General features: G+C 35.1%; 1 protein-coding gene and 1 pseudogene across 1 annotated transcript; both read left to right on the top strand.

The window, feature by feature from the left end:
* Positions 1-2,122: 2,122 nt before the first annotated feature.
* Positions 2,123-11,954, top strand: LOC128182035 (cohesin subunit SA-1-like). Its single transcript, XM_052850639.1, has 18 exons — positions 2,123-2,224; positions 2,513-2,602; positions 2,698-2,787; positions 3,000-3,059; positions 3,301-3,444; positions 3,656-3,726; positions 3,904-3,991; positions 4,522-4,695; positions 5,377-5,533; positions 6,188-6,321; positions 6,689-6,859; positions 7,144-7,220; positions 7,389-7,517; positions 7,877-8,055; positions 9,030-9,189; positions 10,677-10,796; positions 11,152-11,269; positions 11,841-11,954. The coding sequence occupies exons 1-18, from the start codon at positions 2,123-2,125 to the stop codon at positions 11,865-11,867; spliced, it is 2,091 nt and encodes a 696-aa protein (XP_052706599.1). The 3' UTR covers positions 11,868-11,954.
* Positions 11,955-14,447: 2,493 nt separating this feature from the next.
* Positions 14,448-16,485, top strand: LOC128182036 (uncharacterized; annotated as a pseudogene).
* Positions 16,486-22,258: the final 5,773 nt, after the last annotated feature.

Here is a 22,258-nt window from a genome sequence, read left to right as displayed (position 1 = left end):
AATCCGCATTATATGGCCATTCAAGAATTTTGATGGAGGACTTCATGGACATTAGATTCATGCATTCAGCTTATTCTCACTCTACTTATAAGTGGAGAAGATTTTCTAAGATTTAATACATTATCAATATATGGTTATATTGGCTCTGCCCTAGGGTCTAAAGCCATGAATTTCCTAATTTAGGTAGAGGGCTTTATTGGACATCATAACCATGCATTTAGATTTTCTTAAATTTATATCAGTGGCATCAGAAGCAAACTAATCATCAGAAATCTTGACAAGCAAAAAGAACCCCTAATTTCCCAAACCCTTGATCTCTATTTCAAAGGCGCCCATTATGTACGAGTGAATCAAAGTATATTGCAATCAAAATTTTAAATAATCCGTTTTTGAATAACTTTACAATATTTGATAAAAAAATTGCTATAAGAATATTTTGAAAGGTAAAAGTTATAAACGCTCCAACAGGATTTGAACTCATGACTTACAGATTCATGATTAACGCTCTTTACGACTGGTAATTGTAAAATCCAAAACTGGACCACAGTTACTGATTTTTGCGAAATCTAAGAATTTTTATCATATATATTCTGCAAGGCTGCATTCGAGTACATGAACAAAAAATTCAGAGAGACACAATTCAAATGTGCTGATTTTAAACAAAACAGAAAAAAATATGTACTAGACTGCGCCACTTGAGGCTGGGTAATGACTTAAGGAAAGTTGATGACTTGAGGGCCTTACAAACTTTATATATATCTATAAATAAATATCTATGACATTGAGAATCATGATTGGTGGATGTTTTTTAAACCTATTAATAGAATTATAATAATTAATTAAATAATTATATATATCAACTGTCGCTCGCATGAAGGTGGTATATGGAATACATCCATTATTTGACGTACATCCTATCAAAATAAACAATAACATTACTAGTAAGTAGAATTTTATATCCTATTTATTTCTATCCAAATATTGTTACAAACAGCGCGACGACATTGAATATAAGTTGAGTTTTGCCAAACGACTGTCATTTCCAAACACATGGTATCCTTCGTGATTTATTTCCACAAATATAATTACAGATTGCCTGCCTAAAAGTTTAAAATATGATATTTCTGGTCTCTTTTTTTAGTAAAGACAAATCCAAACATTTATATTTAAAATTCGAATATATTTTTATATCTTTATACAGAACTTTTTATCTAAAGGAGGTAAATATAGCCTAAAAATGGCCACAGCCATTCAGCTGTCTTAAGGACTGAGTTGAGTGATTTGAAAATATTGGTGACGGCGGAGCCTAGCCGTCTTTGGCGTGTATCTATTAAACTGTATTGTGCACCAATTGATACAAATTTTCGCTCTCAAATATTCTTTGTGCAGCAAAATCGAGCTCGCGTTAGCGGGTTATGTAATTTTTTCTGCAATGATCACTACCATCATAACCAGAATGTATCATCGAAGAAAGCATTTTATTGTTTATATTAACATCTTTCTTTTAGCTAATTGATAAATTGAGTAAGAAAAGTAAGTAAAATTCCCCAAATTACTGTTAATGTACGTAAGTACATTAGCTAAAAGAAACAGCCAAATCGTCTCCTGTGAGACTTTTAGTCTGACATCGTCATGATTATTTCGAGCAGTCCTTGTTTTTACTTAGGTCGCTGTAGGTTTGGACCAATCAGTAAACAGGGCTTGACGATATCTGTCCTCTCAGTTTCAGCCGCTGTAGTTTTCGACCAATGATAAACGGGGCGTGTAGATTTCAGTCTGGCTGTTTCTATAGAGATATAAATTAACTAAGTTTCTGTAAGAGATAGAGGGAATAATACTTGGTAGATGTAAATATACATCTATAAGTATTTGTAACCAGAAAAGCCTTTTATGAGGATAAATTTATATAGGAAATAGGTTTAAATGTATGCTTCCTGTCCCCAACACAGGGCACAGAGTATATATGTAAAAGGAATATTAAGAAAGCATCAGGAAAGGGGATACTGAATTATTTAGGGAGGTAGATTGTGTTACTTTGAATATATAATGTATTTCCATTACATGTACCTCAAGTCATAGAATTGTATGTACACGCATTAATCATACATTTTTTTAACTAGATATGGACGACAAACAAGAGACCAGTCTGATAGAAATCATGGTGTGTTGTGTTCGTCAGGCCGCGACTGGGGAATCCCCTGTAGGAAGGGGCACCAGCAAAAAGGTCAGGCCTGGTACCAGTTTATATGTAGATTAATAATAGAAGTAGTCCGTGACTGTCATTGTCAATATACATGTATGTCAATTTGAAGAAAAATTTAATTCCATATAATTTAGTTGGACAGTTTACTGGAAATTTTTGATATTTACTTGAATGATATTTGATATTTACTTGCTTGCTGTAGCCTTTATGTTACAATTTTCTTTTGTCTGTCATTTGATTTCATTTTGACTGTATGCCAACATGGTGATGTCAATAAACCATTGAATTGAATTGAATCCCGTTTTCCAGCTGACATCCAAAGAAAACAAACAGGTGCTTGAGGACAAGACCAGGCTGACTGAGCACTTCATAGCAACCCTTCCACAGCTCCTTCTGAAGGTCAGGGGATACAGTGTTTCTCTCTCTGCCACTGGGCATATTTCTGAGAGAGAGATTTGACTTTGTATTCACTCTTTCTATCTTTGTGTTTACAGTACCTGATGGATGGAGAGAAGGTGGCCAACCTGCTTCAGATCCCTCAGTACTTTGATCTTGATATCTACACCACCAGCCGACAGGAGAAGGTGAGAGACTGACAAACAAGTCTGATTAGTCCTAGGTGAAAAAAAGACAGTTTTGGAGTGAATCAAGACGTGATATACTACCCCATTAAAAAATTAATGTTAAAATTTTGATAACCGTGACTAATAGTTGTCTGATTCAACTTAAATAATTTTCTTAGGTGATGTAATGTTATATTTACTCTGTCTTTATTGACTATTTATCTTCTGTCTAGAACTTGGAGCTGTTGTTGAGGTACTTACACGAGATCATGGAGAAGCACACAGACTCTGAGGTTTGTCAAAAAAGCCATCTGACACTTCAAAGATGTTAACTGCGAAAACAGTCTGTTACATTATTGTTTTGATGTTTTAGTTATTCAAGCTTTGACTCAATACCGTAAATGATAAAAACCAACAAGGAATGTGAAACATCCTCATTTACACTTGCTAAAACCGAAATTGTTATGTAGACTTTCAAATGAATTAATGTAGTGAAAGCATGGTTAAGTGTTATGAATACCTGTTTTATTATAGGTTTTGGAGGCAGCTTCTAAGTGCTACGAATCTCTCTGTTCTGAGGAATTTGCCATCGCTGGAAAGTGTGATGTGGCAAGGAAGACTTTGATTGACAGCCTCATTGCCAAGTTCAAGGAATCCATGCACGATTTCTTCGCAGAGGTTGTTTAAAGTTTCTTAGTTTCTTTCTTATTCTGATTTGTTGTTGACAGTAAAAATTATTTTGCAGTATCTTTTTTCTGTGTATGAGATTAAAATCAATGGATTTTAATAATGGAAAACTCTTTTACACTCTGATTGATTTACTTTGATATTTTTCGTGGGGAGAAGAGAGATGATATGAATTTGATTACAATCTCCCTTTGTCCTGTAGGGTGAGGAACCGGATGATGATGAGATCTTTGCCCTGCTGGCCTGTCTCAAACGTATTGAGGCTCTGTACAGGTAAGTGCAGGTTATTCTAAGTTGTAAACTGTATGCTTGATGATTTACTTATTACGAACTTGCAGAGATCAAAAGAATTTGTTTGTCAATATATATGTATTAAAAAGGTATAAAACTGCCATCGTTAATTACAGGTGTTGCATACATTAATAAGAATAATGTTCTGGTTATTTTCAGTTGTCATGATTTAAATAGCTGGGACATCTGGGATGATATATTTCACATCATTAAGTCGGGCAATGATAGCCAGGGAATTCCTGAAGAGGTAGCTATTTATAGATATAGTTATTTAGGCGCTCATTTAAGAAATAGCATTTAATAGAACCATGTTGAAACATTGGCCTAATGTAAAGAAATTTTTATTTGTGACAAATTATTTCAGAATAATCTGGTGTTTGCATTGGTATTTTTTTGTGAACAGTTTAAATGCTGGTAAAAGATCACAAATACTGGTTTTCACATCATTCTCAAGAACTGTGTGAAATTTTCTCTAAAATCAGAGTTAGTGTACAGTATGTTCCTCTGCTAATTTGTCCTCTTGTTTACAGATAGTGTGTAAGGCCCTGGCCTGTGGTAGTAATTGTACTCACTATCTTTGATGTTTTACAGATAGTGTGTAAGGCCCTGGCCTGTGGTAGTAATTGTACTCACTATCTTTGATGTGTTTACAGATTGTGTGTAAGGCCCTGGCCTGTGGTAGTAATTGTACTCATTATCTTTGATGTGTTTACAGATTGTGTGTAAGGCCCTGGCCTGTGGTAGTAATTGTACTCACTATCTTTGATGTATTTACAGATTGTGTGTAAGGCCTTGGCCTGTGGTAGTCAGGCCCTGTTGTGGTATCTGAACAAGCTGGACGAGGCGAACCCGAACAAGAACGAGATGAAGTCCTTGAGGAAGCGTCTGAACGACATGATGAAGTACTGCCATGATCTGTTGTTCCACCAGCAGGACAAAGTCGGAGAGGAGGTTAGTGAAGGGTCATAGTACCATTCTTACAACAGCCTGGACCTTCAGTTGTGCCCAACAGCAATGTGACCTTGTTTAGTTGTGTCCAACAGCAATGTGACCTTGTTTAGTTGTGTCCAATAGCAATATGATGCAGGCCTGTCTATTTCATTGTTGGCCACTCAGCCATGATGTCTGGTTTTTGAGTTAAGACTACACAGTTTATGCATATTTCACTCAAAAAAGAGTCATTTTTAACTTGTTTTGTTGCAAGAAATAGATAATTATGTCCTATCAAAAGTCCAAGTCTTGTTAAAATGGTTCTAAGCACTCTAATTCCTTAATACACAAATGTTAACCATCTAATATAAAACATGAATTCCTTGTGGTTCAATTTTTGTGGCTTTCTTGGGTCACCCTCTCTTACAAATTGATATCCTTGATAAATTATGAAAATTAATATTATCCATTCATTATACAAGTTAATTTAGACCAGTAAGCAATGAATTAACATTCCATGAAAATTAATGATTTCACTTTGGTCAAATTAATGTCAAGCTGATTTGTATTCTTTTACTGCTAAGAAATAGCTATGTTATATCTTTACATTAGGGGATAAAACTAAACAGATATAGTAACATCTGAGTGTATCGGTGAGGTATGAGGCATTCAGTGTGGTTTCACTCTGTGTTTGTGTTGTAGGCTTACATCACAATCTGTGACCTACTGGTCATGTTCAGCCGCCATCTGGGGGAGATTAATGAGGTCATGCGGCCGCTGGTGTACGAGCCGGACAAGAACCTCCAGCAGCAGCTCAGCAACTTCCTGACAGAGAAAGTCTTCATTGAGGATGACGACGGTCAGTAAGCCGGGCTGAATAGCTCAATGATAAATCCTACAAATGTATGCAGTCAACAATAGCTCAATGATAAATCCTACAAATGTATGCAGTCAACAATAGCTCAATGATAAATCCTACAAATGTATGAATAGCTCAATGATAAATCCTACAAATGTATGAATAGCTCAATGATAAATCCTACAAATGTATGAATAGCTCAATGATAAATCATACAATGTATGAATAGCTCAATGATAAATCCTACAATGTATGAATAGCTCAATGATAAATCCTACAAATGTATGCAGTCAACCAGAATTAGCGTAGTTTATATGATAATTATTGTATTGAAGAATTACTTGATCTATTTCATAAACTCAGGGTTGTCTCTAAGACCCGGGAGGTGAAGTAATTATCTGGCTATTTTTTCATTTCAAACACAATCTAGCTATGAGCTAGACCTCCAGACCCCCTTATACTTTTGTATTTCTCCCTTCTACATCAATTTTTAGAGACAACCCTGTAAACTTGACTTTATTTCCACCACTATTCTGTTCATGTTAGTTTTGATAAATGATCTGAACTATTGGAGATATTTGTATATTTATTGGGGATGGGGAACTGAGAGGAATCTCCTTAACAAAAGTGTAATGAGTTCTGTCTGTTTTACAGATGACATTGATGAAAATGTGAAGATTGAGGAACTCCACAAGCGTCGTAACTTTCTGGCTTCATTCTGTAAACTGGTCATCTACAACATCGTCCAGATCCGGATGGCAGCTGACATGTTCAAACACTACATGAAGGTAGGTCGTACTGTACAGGTACACAGAGAGTAGGTAACACTACACAGGTACAGTGACCTATTTAAACACTCGGGGAGGTAGGTCTTATTCCACAGGTAAACATATATACATATAGGGATTTATCTATTTGGAAATATATCTGCTTATTTTTTTCATGTTTATAGTTTATATTTCTTAAGTTAAACCAATGAACCTTTCCTTTAAATGTTTTTGAAAAATGACATCTTTAGCATTCAGTTAATTTATGAATTAAAATTGCTCTTCCATTCATTTATAACACTAAGAATTGACCTTGAATTTCTTAATTTTACTTTGTAAATGTTTTAAGTACATTTTTTGTACTGTCTAATCACTTTCTTTTTTGCAGTTCTACAATGACTATGGAGATATCATCAAAGCGACTTTGGGTAAAGCTCGCGAGATCAACAAGGTGTCGACGGCCAAAACACTGGCACTGAGTCTGACCCAGCTGTACAAAGAGCTACAGATGGAGATGGGGGCGGTGGACCGGTCGTCAGAGGCCTTCCAGTCACTCAAGGTCAGTGTAACTAATATCTATCCAGTACTAGTACTAATACTAATACTAATACAGATGGGGGTACTCATACCTTCAATATATATTGATTATATACAGCGATCAATGTTTCTCAAGGCCTGTATTATATCTCAACAGAAGTGTCATTTCACCAACCAAGGTCGTTATTTCTGTTACCTTTTAGAATGACAATATGTTTAACTTTACAGTTTACTGTATTACATGTACTTTACTTTGCATATGTGGTGAATTTCTAAAGAGTACTGATTTAAATTTGTGTTTGACAGGAGTTGTCCAGAAGGTTTGCGCTGTCGTTTGGCTTGGATCAAGTCAAGAACAGGGAGGCTGTGGCAGCCATGCACAAGTGAGTCACGATTCATTAAATGTCTGGATTTTATTTCCTGCTCAAGGAGAATTTTTAATAAGAAGAACGATTGAAAGGCTATAGATAAGGCTAAAGATAGAGATAAAAAAGTAAAGGAAGCAAGACTATTTTTCTAGTTTATTTTTAAACTGATGTTATGTTTTACAGAGAGGGCATCGTGTTCAGTCTACATGTGGACGAACACCACGACCTCAGCACCCCACCCCCCAACCTTTCTTTCCTAGAGGTCATCTGTGAGTTCACCAACAAACTGATGAAGCAGGACAAGAAAGTTGTGTAAGTCATTTCATGCGCAGTCAGTTCATCAGCTGTCTTGGTAAATATTCAGTCAAACGAATAATCTTTGTACAGAATACGTAACCAATGTTTACTATAGACAAGGGGCTACAGCTCACTTGTGTATTATGCTTGTTGATCCCTTACAAGCAGTTACCTAAGATGCACTATATTGTCTGTCTGTTTGTAGGTTGCAGTACCCATCTTTATGACAATTAAGTTTTAGTGTAATTAATAATTTTTACAAAGAAAAATGTATGGTATTTAATCATTTACAGCTTCAGAGGTGTAGGTACATGTATCTGGTCACTTACATTGAGTTAACCGAGTAACTGACAAGAACTGTTGTGTGTCTGTAGGTTACATTATCTGGACAAGCACCTGCCCGGTGGGATGATGCCCCAGTCTCGGTCCGAGGAGTGGCAGTCCCTGTTCACCTACCGTAACAGTCTGTCCCAGGGAGACGGGGAGGTCCACCCCATCACCCTCAAACAGGCCACCCAGAGGCGCTACGCTAACAAACGCAAGCAGATCGATGGTGGGTCTTATTTACAGAGTTTAATTAAGAAATTACTACGCAATAAAAACATATGCTTAGTATGTCTTATACTTTTTTGACTTGATGATGAGTACAAGAATTAATTTACAAATAATTTTTTATTTCAAAATCATTTAGATTTTACTTATTTTGAATGCTTTGGGGTTTTTTTTCTCGCTGTTAAAAGTTATACTTTATTTCTTAATCGAGGAAATTTATTGGTAGCGTTTTACTTTTTAATTGTATAACCATGGCATCTAAACAATTTGACACTTTACTGGAAATTATTTAGTTACGACAGATTGTCGGACAATAAGTTAATTTGTTAAATAAACGGAAAAATTCCTCGTTCAGGCAAACCTTTGAAGATAAATTCTTTGTGTTATCAGAGCGACACTTTAGCGACTCGCGAAGATTATTCTATTTTCATTACGTCAGAAAACTTATTTACTCGTTTTGGCTTTATTTAATCTTCTCTTTGTTAACATACGTACATCGAAATTCATGTAATTGACTTTATCACCTTTTTGGCCTTTAGTAATCAGTGTCAGCTCGTAGAAGAAATTCTGTGAAATTAGCCCGCTAGCATTTAAATCAAGTATCCTGATTGGTCAATGAGAGCAATTTTAAATTAAGCCGGATGGTTGGTGAATTTACTTAATTCACTTTCCATCCGACGTTTAAAGAATAAAGAACTTGTTTTAATTTTACGGAATTGTTTCTCTTTTCCATTAGCAACCAGTAGAAAGCCGAGTGGCATCCTACCAAGCTATTCCCCAACTTAATCATATTCACAAACAGAGAAAGTCTCTGTGTGAAAAAGCTACCTGTATACCAGTAATCCAAGGAATGACATCCTGAACAGTTCTCTGTTTAATGCATTGACAAGACAGTATATGTTGTTCTTGGATATGAGTATAATACTGGAATACAATGTAATGACCTCCTGATCTGATCCCTCCATTTGTTTACAGTGTCTGACCACGACTCTAACATGAGTGACTGGGTGGACATGTCGGTCGGAACACCCGCCCCGGGGGTCCCTGTGATGGCCTCGACCGCCATCAAACGACGTCGTATGGATGAGGAGAGCGTGGGTGGGGCCTCGGAGCAGTCAGAGGACTTCCAGGAATCGTAAGTTTGTTGTATTCCATGTGTGTGTGCATGATTCTCTTATACCAATTACTCTGGTCAGGAGAATTTCTGAATTTTTTGTTACTTTGATATTTTTGCTAAATTCTTTTGTTAAATATGATTAATTTTGATTTGGATTCTTTGATCTTTATTTTTTATCCACTACCTTCTTCATTTTACGCATGCTAGGTTTTATTTTATTGTTTCCATCTTTTGTTGGTGTTGTTTACACTATTTTTTCCTTTTGTTTTTATTTTAGATTATGGTGACATTCTGGAGTTTGATTCAGTTATGTGATGTTGTTTTCTTTCCTTGTGCTTTTTTCTGCACTTGGAATTAATTAAGGCAGCTTTGTTCTGCACCTGGAAGTTAATTAAAGGCAGCTGTGACATTTTTAGACAACACCTCCTTCATGTGTTCTGTTGGATTCACAGCTTTATGGCAGTGAATTTTTTAAATCATGATAAACACTTTGAAATGAGTAACGTTTCATGTGTAAGGGGCTATCAGGTGAAGAGAGACCATGTCACGAACTTCAAGGCAGAAAAAACTGTTGTGAATATACACTGTATATAATGTATATAGAATCTCAATGTACAGATACGCACATGTTTTAAAATGTGAATAAAATGTAGTACAACTTAAGCATGGTCTGTAGTTGGTCTTTGTTCCTGGGAGATTGAGAATTACCTTGGAAATAAATCTTCATTGTTACCGTATGTATGCAAACAGAGAGTCTACCATTGGTATGTTGTATTTAATAGGACACCATTAGTAATTCAGGAGGTATACAAGTGTGTATTGTTAAACATTATCTCCTCTAACACTGTAGATCATAAAGATGACAGGAGAAATTATTGTTGTCAGAATTGTAGGAAAAGATAAAATCCTAGTCTCAAAATTTTGTTAAAATAAAAAGCGCATTAGATTTTCCAACATTCAGATTTATTATGGTTGGGGCAGGGCATTAGTCATTTCGTGGTATATTTGCCAACAAATACTGTGACATGAACATTATTTTGCAAGCAGCAAATTGTTAACATTTTGTGTTATCATAAATATGCGGTGAGTTTTCAGGGTTATTATCAGTTCATTGATACAGAGAGAAGCATGCCATGATTTCAGCTACATTGTATATTGCCTGTCATTCACTGTAAGGAAAGACATCTGTTCTAATTCATGGATAAATGTAGCTTCCTGGTAGAAAAACCTGAGAAAAATTACCAAATGTGTTACATGAGAGTTGTTGCCTTGTATGTATAATTATAATACAGGAAACCTTCTATCTATAAAAAGAAATGATTTTCAGTGCATGTGCTGTATGGTTATATACTTTGGTATCTAATATTCAACAAATATTTTTAAAAAATTGGGTACATGTACCGGTATTAAAGAAATTGGTAATAATGAATTTATTTCATAGACGGATGATGCCTGGTTATGTTCAAACCTCCCCAGTACTATTGTCCACTGTTGTTATCTTTAAGGTACATTGGTGGGGCCCCTCCCACACCCCACATGTCATGGATGACTGCACAGAAAGGACAGACCGGTGCCCAGAGGCAGATGGAGGCCGCGTACGGACACTACAGACAGGGCGGAAACTTGTATGTAACAAACCTGTAGGAACAGGAGAACAGATTTGTACAGTTTACACCGTACCAATGAGTACTTATAGAATCCCAAAATTATGGAAACTTTATTTTCACAGATTTCACTTGTATCACTCATCTAAATATTCACATCTTCAAAGAGTTGTTAAATATTATTTAATGATAATGGATATTCATAAAAATGAAATAAAGTTTTAACAAACAGATAAAGATCTTTCAGTCTATAAAAATTTTCCCTCACAAAAATTAAATAATTCAATATTTATCAAATATTGAACACAATGTTAATCATCTTCTGAATATAAATCACATTGTGTTAAATAATAAGTTTATAAATTTGAATGAATAGACCTCCAATGGAGACAGAAGGAAGTGAGGCCAGCATCGGCGACTTTGAGAGTCCAAGGTCACATGTCATGCCTCCTGGTTACTATGGTGACGGCACACAGAACATTGAGGATCCGTCTGTAAGTAGTCCTATTATTCACAAAAATTTACAGATGGTTAAAGAGTTGTTATCATCAACACTTCACATTATATATTGGCTGTTCTGCTTTGAATGAACTTTTATTCTGCAAGCATTCCGGGGTCATTCATCACCTGCCCCCTGTACAGGTACCGGTAAGATTCGTGTTGTCCCCAGATCGTCCGTGTCTTTGTTGTCTCTTCCAGATTTCTGATCTTGTTGTTGTAGACTATTTTCATGTAACCTTAAGGGAGGGTGGATTATTTTTATGTACCCTAAAGGGGGGAGGACAGATAATTTTGATGTACCCTGTAGGAGATTGCATTATTTTTAATATCCTAAAGTTAATTGGATTATCTTATGGTATCCTTTATTATTATTATTGAATTAATTTGATTTACCCTGTAGTAAGTTGAATTTATGTACGTACCCTTACAAGAGGGTGGATTATTTTGAAGTATATATATGTACTAAGTCTTATAAGGAGAATGGATTTTGTGTTGTAGTTGTTGTTTATACAATCATTCTTAGGCTCATCAGAATTGATGCTGTGCTTTGGGTTTTTTTTACAGTCAGAAATGAGTCACCATGGATACTAGAAGAATCAGACCTTCAGTTTCAACGTGTTTGCATGGAAACCTGATGATCTCACAGGATGAAAATAACCATTAACATGGATAACAAATGTCATCAAATCCATTCAGTTTAATTTTAACTTATTTTTAATGTAATACTTAGAAGAGGGTACTTTCCATTATGTATTTTGATGGATTTTGATTGTTAGAGCATAGACGGAAGGAAGTAATCTTGGTGAAGTTAGATGTATTTGTGGTTCAGTATATTTATGTGTTGTGATAACAGCAGGGATTGTTTGACTCCTATTCAGAATTATGAAAACAATATTCCCAATTTTTAAATTTATTTATGTCCAATGATCGTCATGTTGTTAAGAGTAATCATGTTCCTTTTGTATCCCGACACAATTCTTAAACTGTCATTCATGGAATTGACAAATTTTATTATAGTCACATAAGCTTAAATTTTGCAGACAATCAATAAATAATCATAAAATTGGCGGACCATTAATGAATATATATTTATGTGTGTGGATAAATGTGTTATTTCCATCTATATAAAGTATAGTGTGGATAAATGAGTTATTTCCATCTATATAAAGTATAGTGTGGATAAATGAGTTATTTCCATCTATTTAAAGCATAGTACACAAAACATGACATAGTAAATGATGTTCATTTTGCAAATTTAAAACATATTAAAATACAGGAAACAAAATGATGATGACTTGGAGTTCTTACTTATACTACATCATTTTTTCAATAATTGTACGCCCAATTAAAATTATATTGATCTTTTTTAATACACTGTGTTTAATATGCTAACACCGGTTGTACTCCAAAAGTGTACGTCATTTGACACATTGAATTTTCAAGAAATGTAGACTGTATTTTCACCCGAGGCAAAATAACTCTGAAATGCGGAGGCGTGTTCAACAAAATCCCCTATACCTTCAACACGCCTCTGCTCAAAACGCCTCTGATGAATGCCCAGTTTAGGCAATGTGCCAATAATAGAGTTATGGAAAAATAAAATACTTTCTTTTGTGATTTATTCGGTATATGAAGGTAGCGACATTGCAGAAAAAATACATAACCCGCGCTATATGGCCAGTAAAGAATTTTGATTGAGGGCTTCATGGACATTAGATTCATACATTCAGCTTATTCTCACACTACCTATAAGTGGAGAAGATTTTCTAAGATTTAATACATTATCAATATATGGCCATATTGGTTCTGCCCTGGGGCCTGAATCCCTAATACAGGGGCCATGAATTTCGTAATTTAGGTAGAGGGCTTTATTGGACATCATAACCATGCATTTAGATTTTCTCAAATGTATATCAGTGGCGTCGGAAGCAAATTGAAAGGGGGGGGGCTAGACTAATCATCAGAAATCTTGACAAGCAAAAAAGACCCCCTAATTTCCAAAACCTTGATCTCTGTTTCAAAGGCGCCCATTATCTACGAGTGAATGAAAGTATATTGCAAACAAAATTTTAGATATTACCGTTTTTGAAATTTCTAACTGTACGATATTTGATAAAAAAAAAAGTTATAAGAATATTTTGAAAGGTAAAAGTTATAAACGCCCCAACAGGATTTGAAATCATGACTTACCCTTCGGGTTTTATTGGATTTGATCACGCCCCGACCGAAATTATCACCTCATAATACCCAAAGAATGATTCCTTATTCCTTATATATATAAATATCTATGAAATTGAGAATCAAGATTGGTGGATGTTTTTTCTAAACCTATTAATAAAATTATGATAATTAATTAAATAATTATATAAATCAGCTGTCACTTGCATTAAGGTGGTGTATGCCTCCAGTATCTGACGTACATCCTATCAAAATAAACAATAAAATTACTAGGATGTATAATTTTATATCTGATTTCTTTCTTTCCAAATAGTGTTACAAACAGCGCGGCGCCATTGAATATGAGTTTTGCCAAACGACTGTCATTTCCAAACACATGACATGGTACCTTTTTCTCGATTTATTTACACAAATATAGATTACAGTTTGTCTGCCTGAAAGTATAAAATATGATATACCTGGTCATAAACTTTTTTTAGTAAAGACAAATCCAATTATTCAAGCTTATAAATTTGAACATTTTTCTACATATTTATACAGAGCTCTTTATCAAAAGGAGGTAAATATAGCATAAAAATGGCCACGTTCATTCAGCCCTCTTAAGGATAAAGTTCAGTGATTTGAAAATATTGGTGACGGCGAAGCCTGTCTATCTTTGACGTGTATTTATTGATAATTGTATTGTGCATCAATTGATGCAATTTTTAGCTCTCAAATATTCTTTGTGCAACAAAATCGATGTTTCAAAAAAGGTTCTTAATCATTGCATCAACCTGTAAATAGTAGAACATTTTTTCCACAGTTTTTACACTACTAAGAAGATGGAATTCTTTTCTCTAAGAATGTAAGTAGATTATATATATTTATTTGTTTTATCAAATCTAGATATAATAAATATAATACATTTTTATTTGCTGATGTACATAATTTGATAAAGAGACAAAATGAGAGGAGTTTTCCCTATATTTTTAAGATAACAACAGATTTAAGGGAATGCAGCACATGTCAGAATCAGTGTTTGTGGGACTGTGTGAGATATTGGGGACCTCACAACTGGTGGCCCTCAGAAGGGAGACAATAGACATCAAGGAGATGGTGAGGAGACGAGTTACACCTAATGATGGGTTCATTCAGATGTTGAGTGGAAGTATGAGAGAAGGATTCAGACTGAAGGGATCGGATAGGGACATCATGTACTGGCCAAACAATCACCGAGTGATCATGGACATGTCTCAGTCTGAGTATTACAACACAGCCAATACAGCCCTGATTCTCTCTGACAGTTCTGAGAGTCCACCAGGATTTACTCTACTTCAGTTACTAACACATTTCACGTACAGAGAAGTCGAATCATCATTAGTCAGAATGAACGGCAGAGTCTATATATCTAGTTCTAAGTACAGAAACTTAACTTTTTCATCAATATTTTCTAATTTTACTGTACATGGACCCTGTGGTACGGGTAAAGTGGGAAGCTTGGAATATGACACTGCCGTCTGTTTTGTTTGTGACTCTTGGCCTTCGTCTGCCTCCTCATGGATAGACAGATGTCACTCATGGCCTAGTCCTGAAGTTGTTCATGATATTGTGAGGAATGGATGTCACTTTGTAGCAATAGGACACCCATTAGGAATTCATGAAAATGAAGAGTGGAGATTTTCTTTTTCACAAGCAGAATATAAACTTGTTTATTCAATGAACCACTGTCAATTTTTGACATACGGATTGTTAAAAATATTTTTAAAAGAAGTTATAGATCAACAATCAGAAGAAACCAATAAACTGTTGTGTTCCTATCACATGAAGACAACAATTTTCTGGGTGATTCAAAAAAACACACTACCTTACTGGTGTCCGCAAAATATCCTGTCCTGTTTTTGGGTCTGCTTTAAACTTCTCCTTAAATGGGTGTACAAGGGGATCTGTCCTAACTTTTTCATCCCCCAAAACAACCTGTTTCTGACAAAGGTCAATGGCTCATCACAAAACAGATTGTTCCTACAGTTACATGAATTGTACAAGAAAGGTCTGGCTTGTCTGTTACAGAGTTCGTCTATCAGGTCCTTCATCATTGATGTCCTGTACATTCCCAGACTTTTTATTTGTACAAATGAAAGACACACCTTGTCTGAAGTTCAGCATGATTATCATGTTGTCCATGAGTTCGGTTTTGGTGCTTTATTTTCACAAGCAACCGGCCTTTCCGAAGTCATACAAAGCCTTTCCGAAGTCATACAAAGAGTAGAACGGTTGGTAAAAACAGTAGAACAGTTGGTAGAGTTACCCCTGACACACTATCAGGATCTTGCATTACAGAGACTTACGGTCGCAATATTTAGGAATCTTGCCTTTATAACATCAAACAGGTGTCAATAAACAGATGTATATTGCAGACAAACTGTCCTGTCATATGCTGAAATTAGGAGCTAAGTTTGGGCTAGTTTCTGATTTGTTGTACATTGCCATGTATTATTACAAGACACACAGATACAGGGAAGCTTCATCTGTTATAGAGATGACAAAGGTCAAGTTAGCACAGCCATATCTGATGTATAGGGAACGTGTAGACAGAGAGAGGTATACTGAGGCTGTAGGGGGACAGTCCTGGTCTACAAAGATGAGATGGGCTGTAGCATGGGATATAGAATTTCACAATCATATCTGCTTTATCAGTGACCTGATCCCAGAGCAACAGTCTGCTATACATAACAGAAGGCCTGTATTTATTATCCCAGTGTTTTTAATGGTACATTTCCTAGATTTTTTGTGTTACAGACACATTGATACAACATTATCACAAGCAGCTCTAGATGAGCTACAGGTCCTAGTCCATCATGATCAAGGACTGTATGTATCTGATGTACTCAGAGACATCTCCTGGGAGATTCTGGGGATCTGTCAACAGATCGCAGGGAACCTCCAGGCTGCTCTATACTCATACCAACAGTCACTCACGCATCATCCAATTAACAGAATACAAACTGCTACACATATGAGAATACGAGATGTTGTCAGTCAGTTGAACAATTGATAGTAATATTTCAACTATCATACTCACGACGTTAATAGAATTGTATAGTGTATTTAGATTCGTTTCCAGTCTTAATTTCAACAAAAGACACTCCATCTTATTAATTTTCTGAAACCAAGGATGAGATTGATTATAGTAAATTTACTTTTATATTGGTTTGATGAAATTTAAGATATCCCTATTTGATATTTTCTGCAAATTGTTATTTAGTTACTCCAATTCTTATGGGGTTGAATAAACATTATATGAATGATTGTCATTTTTAATATATCCTCTCTCTCTCTCTCTCTCTCTCTCTCTCTCTCTCTCTCTCTCTCTCTCTCTCTCTCTCTCTCTCTCAGTATTCGTGAACACAGACAACAGATCAAAGTGTCGGAGAACCCCAAAATCAAACTGGGAACAAATTGATATATATGCAAACAACGACAAAGCTTTAGTTTTTTACAAACTGTTTTACAGACAGTGCTATAGAAAAAAATTCATTCAAACTTTAAAACTTTGCCTCAACAGACTGCTTTAATTTAACCGTTACTTGTAAAAGGTTTGAAACAAAAATTTATTAATAAAAGAAGGAAAACGTACAGACTCGTTGTCTTTGATGAGTGTCACTAGTCCTTACCAATATAAGGGAGATAACTCACTGACTCCTTGTCTTTGATGAGTGTCACTAGTTTTAACCAATATAAGGGAGATAACTCAATGACTTCTTGTCTTTGATGAGTGTCACTAGTTCTAACCAATATAAGGGGGATAACTCACTGTCTCCATGTCTTTGATGAGTGTCACTAGTTCTAACCAATATAAGGGAGATAACTCCCAAACTCATTGTCTTTGATGAGTGTCACTAGTCTTTACCAATATAAGGGAGATAACTCACTGACTCCTTGTCTTTGATGAGTGTCACTAGTTCTAACCAATATAAGGGGGATAAGTCACAGACTCCTTGTCTTTGATGAGTGTCACTAGTTCTAACCAATAAAAGGGAGATAACTTACTGACTCCTTGTCTTTGATGAGTGTCACTAGTTCTAACCAATATAAGGGAGATAACTCACTGACTCCTTGTCTTTGATGAGTGTCACTAGTTCTAACCAATATAAGGGAGATAACTCACTGTCTCCTTGTCTTTGACGAGTGTCACTAGTTCTAACCAATATAAGGGAGATAACTCACAGACTCCTTGTCTTTGATGAGTGTCACTAGTTCTAACCAATATAAGGGAGATAACTCACTGACTCCTTGTCTTTGATGAGTGTCACTAGTTCTAACCAATATAAGGGAGATAACTCACAGACTATTTCACCTCTGCGAATGTATTCGGAATGTTTTCTTTATCGTTGCTAAATATGTAATAAATCCAGAGGTGCTCGAATGAAAGTTCACGAAACTTTCCCGAGATATGTTTAGTTCTTGTGAAATGTCGAGCGGAAGTATAAGTGTTCGGATAATATTCTTAAAATAGGTAAGTACTGATTGTTTTTTATATCATATCTTAATTTGATATTTATTATAACATTAAAATCTATTAAAATATGTCGTACCCTACACATGGTTGAAAATAAAAACATTGGGTTGATTGATAAAATCATAGCTATGGTTGATGCTTCTGGTGTGTAATACCATGTTTTAAAAAAGAATGGATGTCCGTTTTGTGTAAAAACTTAGTGTGTCGTGCCAATGTCAAGGAACAGTCTGCATATAACAGTAAAGTCTGTTTCACTATTGATGCTATCAATAATAGATCAAGCGCGAATCCAAAATTAATTCTTAGAGGAATCTTTCAAAATAGGGTGAAACTTAGTTTTTGCTCATTTATCAGACTTATAGCACTTTTTTTTAAAGTAACGTGTGGGTTAACTTATCCGAAGACTTGACGAGCGAATAGAACATATTCGCCAATATTCAGAATCCTAATCCGTGTTTGTGTGTCTTTTATTCTTATTTTCCTTTAAATTTATTACTTGTTGGCGCCTTCTTAAAATTTTAATTTTCTATATATTCACTTAGGAAGACGTCTGTTGCGATGAGAAGTAAACTACTCCCTAACCGATGCTACGTTCCGTTCTATGATCATAGCGCCAGGATCATGAAGCAATTAAAACATCAAAATATGAAATGCTTCAAACATGTGTCTTTATATTACGCTTAGAATTACAGGATTGATGCAAGTAAAGGGGTTATTGTATTAAATTGTATTGTATTAAAGAACGAGTTTTGTTCATGGTTTTATCATTGGGTTTGTTGAAAAAAGAAATGATTGTATCGATTGAAATGTAGTTATATTACCTCACATGCGCATGCTTTAAATTCTTTAAAATGAAAAATGATACTTTCAAGTATGACATCGTTTGTTATAAAAGATATGGAATAATCCTTCTTAGGGACTACATGTACCTTTTTTCCTGCCAAAAATCTCTTGCATTACCAGTGGATGGATTTCAAATATTCTGAATGATTGAAAAAAAACAAAACAAACATAAATGAATGAATTGAATTAACGATTGCAAAACAGCACTCTTACTAATACTGGTATATTATTTAAATCTGCAAACACGCTAGTAAAAGGACGAAAATGGACTGAAACCACAAGACACGATTTTTACTGCAAAACGGAAAGAGTCAAATAAAACCACGTGGTGTAAATTAAAATGACAATATTCGCAGGGGTGTCCTTGTCTTTTCTAAGCAATTTTTGAGGACCACAGACCTGAATTCCTTAGCCTTTCCTTAGTAATGTCTCTATATGTCTCTTTCAACCCGTGTTCAGAAATCTTGTCTCTAAGTCTCTTTTAACCCTTGTTCAGAAATCTTTTCCTCAATGCGTTGAAAATAAAGGTAAGCTGCCTTATTTCCTCTCTAAATTGCATTCAGTACTCATTCCTTGTTGGCAAATGAAAAAGCCATTGTCATCTTTTACTAATATGACATCTTAACTATAGACAGCTTCATTCTCTACTGTAAATGAACTCATCTTTATTTAAATTCAACAGCAGAACAAAAAGAATGAGAATTTCAAACATTATATTCAGTTGCCTGATAATCCCAGGATAACCCACCTTCTGCGCTATAGATAGGACACCTGCCTAAGGTGTCATGAAATTAACAATTTGAGTAAACAACTTCTTGGTCTTTTTAATATACATTTCATAGATGTGCAGAAGTACGGAAGATTTTTGTAAAATGGTCAAATTTTGGAAATTTTGGCACTGTCTCTAAGGTCCCTATGGAACAAGGGTCTGAAATTTACAATTTATGTTCCTCTTACCCTAAAAATTCATCATACTTATACTTCATTTGAAAAGAATTGACCATGTTGTTTTCAACAATGTTTTATTGTTAATGCACAACGCACTTCACACAGTGCACAACGCACGCCACACAATTCACGTCACAAATATCACAACGCAGTCACAAAATGCACGTCACACAATACACGAAGCACGTCACACAATGCACGTCACACGATGCACAACGCACGTCACACGATGCACGTCACAAATATCCCAACGCACGTCAATCAATTCACAACGCACGTCACACAACGCACAGCGCACGTCACACAATGCACAACGCACAACGCACGTCACACAATGCACGGCACATGTCACACGTTGCACAAAGGATTTCACACAATGCACGTCACACAGTGCACAACGTACGTCACACAATGCACGTCATACAATGCACAACGCACGTCACACAATGCACAACGCACGTCAAAGAATGCACGACACACGTCACACAATGCATTGCGCAAGACGCAGGATGACAACAAACGATGGCGGATAAATACAAATTTCCAATAGGTCTTATGAGTGACTCAGGTGACCTAAAAATGTAATATTCGACTCATACTCAATTTTGTCCTCCTCTTTACGCCCAAAGGGAACTGGTGTAATGGCACTAGTAAAAGCAAACTTGCTCTGACTAGTTTTCAGTCCTCATTCTTTTCAAAGGACTTTTTCCATACTTTCCTATGCTATTGTAAGATTGGAAAGCCTTCCCCCAAAGTCCATGTGGTTCCAGAGGATAAAGAAACTCCTAGTATTTTATATTAGATTGATATTACTTTCACAAATTAAAGCGTAAAATAGTGCTTGAAAGTTTTCTTAAATTTTTGTTTTATACTCACATATCTTAGACTCTTTTTTCTTGAGATACTTTTTTTATATATATGTAACCCAGGCAGTAGACAGAACACCAGTGAGGGTCATACAATGTATTTATTCAATATATACGAAAAACCTGAAACATACAACATTGACTCATTTGACAATTATCTCAGAATACGGTACAATAACTTGGATAAAGATTATTTAATATATAGCATGGAATTGTTAAATTATAAACATAGAATATATTTATAAGTAATAAATTACACAAGAATTACCAGACACCGGCAGCTAATCGCAGACAAAGCTTGCGCTTAATCTTCATGCAGGTCTGTCCCCTCTCAAGGCAAGACAAAGTGTGCGCGGGCCTGGTTAGTTAGGCGGGAAGATTGGTTAGTAGAAGTTAAATTTAGAATGTTGTCAGACAGGTCAAACGGGTAGTCGAATGGTCAAATAAAAATAAACAATTACACGTGGACAATCTCACCTGGAGATGTAAATAAAACACACACACATGCACACAGAAACAATTACGTTTACAAATAGACAAACATTATATATTAATTACTTACACGGGTTACATATAAATTAAGCAACCTTTTTCTTTTTTTAAATAAAGACCCGATCAATTTCATAACTAGTATATCTGTATTATAGCTGCTTTGAATGGAGCCTGACCCACTTAAAAAAAAACCCAACCAAATACCTTGAAAGCCCTCATACAAAAATATGTCGAGTTTGAAATTTTCCAAGTGATCCACGAAGAAGTCAAATATACTAAGTTTTACAGAAATGAAAGCTCAACAACAAAAAATCTAACTGAATGTTGACAAGAAGCTCAGCCTTTGATGGCAACAAAGTAACAATAAATCAAAATGATCACATCATTTTGAAAGAAAGTTTAAAAAATAAAAGAAATATAATCACAAGAATTGTTGTTCTTGTAATACACGGTATGTAATAATTAGATATATTTGAAAACTTCTTCAAACTTATTCGCACCCTGTTTTTGTGTGTCCAAATAATTCAATAAATAGTAATAAAATCACTCATAGCATTTCAATAATGATAGACATCCACACTAAACTCCACACAATGTTTGGCACCAGTACAGTTGTCCACATTGACAACAAATTTAGAAGACAATGGTATTCTTGACAGAATACAACTTCTACCCCTCCTTTCCAAACCCCAAAGGAAAATGTTGATTCGTCAGTGCACATGTCAATTACTCTCTACCCTTATAAAGTTTTACCCAACCACCTGTCTTTGTACATTTATGTTAGCTTCTTGTTTATTCACAATAAAGACACTTCTGGAAAGTTTAATTGATTTGACAGAAACTTTACTATCACATTTCTTACTTTTTGCAAATATTGTATAGAAAAACACTGTATAAAAGATATAAGAAATTAGAAATATTTTATTATTGGAAGCATAAAAAAATAATCAAAATTTCTTCAAAATTTAAGAAAAATTAGAGGAAAATATTTATTTCAATTTAGTAGTATAAGCTGATAGACACTCTCATGGTCTATGATTTCATTGAAGATTTGAATCTTCAAATCTTAAACAAATGTCTACAGAACTATATAGAGCTACACTTATTTTTATCACTCTTTACGTTGAGGAAAAAGGTAGTGACCTTGACCTGACCTTTAT

The sequence above is a fragment of the Crassostrea angulata genome, chromosome 4 (genome assembly GCF_025612915.1).
Source record: "Crassostrea angulata isolate pt1a10 chromosome 4, ASM2561291v2, whole genome shotgun sequence".
NCBI lineage: Eukaryota > Metazoa > Mollusca > Bivalvia > Ostreida > Ostreidae > Magallana > Magallana angulata.
Note: the sequence above shows the minus strand (reverse complement) of the source record. Positions and strands in the feature narration are given on the sequence as shown.

Excerpts from the sequence above, each read along its gene's own strand:
- LOC128182035 (XM_052850639.1), top strand. The coding sequence starts at position 2,123 with ATGGACGACAAACAAGAGACCAGTCTGATAGAAATCATGGTGTGTTGT. Across the intron at positions 2,225-2,512 it reads GAAGGGGCACCAGCAAAAAG|CTGACATCCAAAGAAAACAA; the intron begins GTCAGGCCTGGT and ends CCCGTTTTCCAG. Across the intron at positions 7,221-7,388 it reads GCTGTGGCAGCCATGCACAA|AGAGGGCATCGTGTTCAGTC; the intron begins GTGAGTCACGAT and ends TATGTTTTACAG.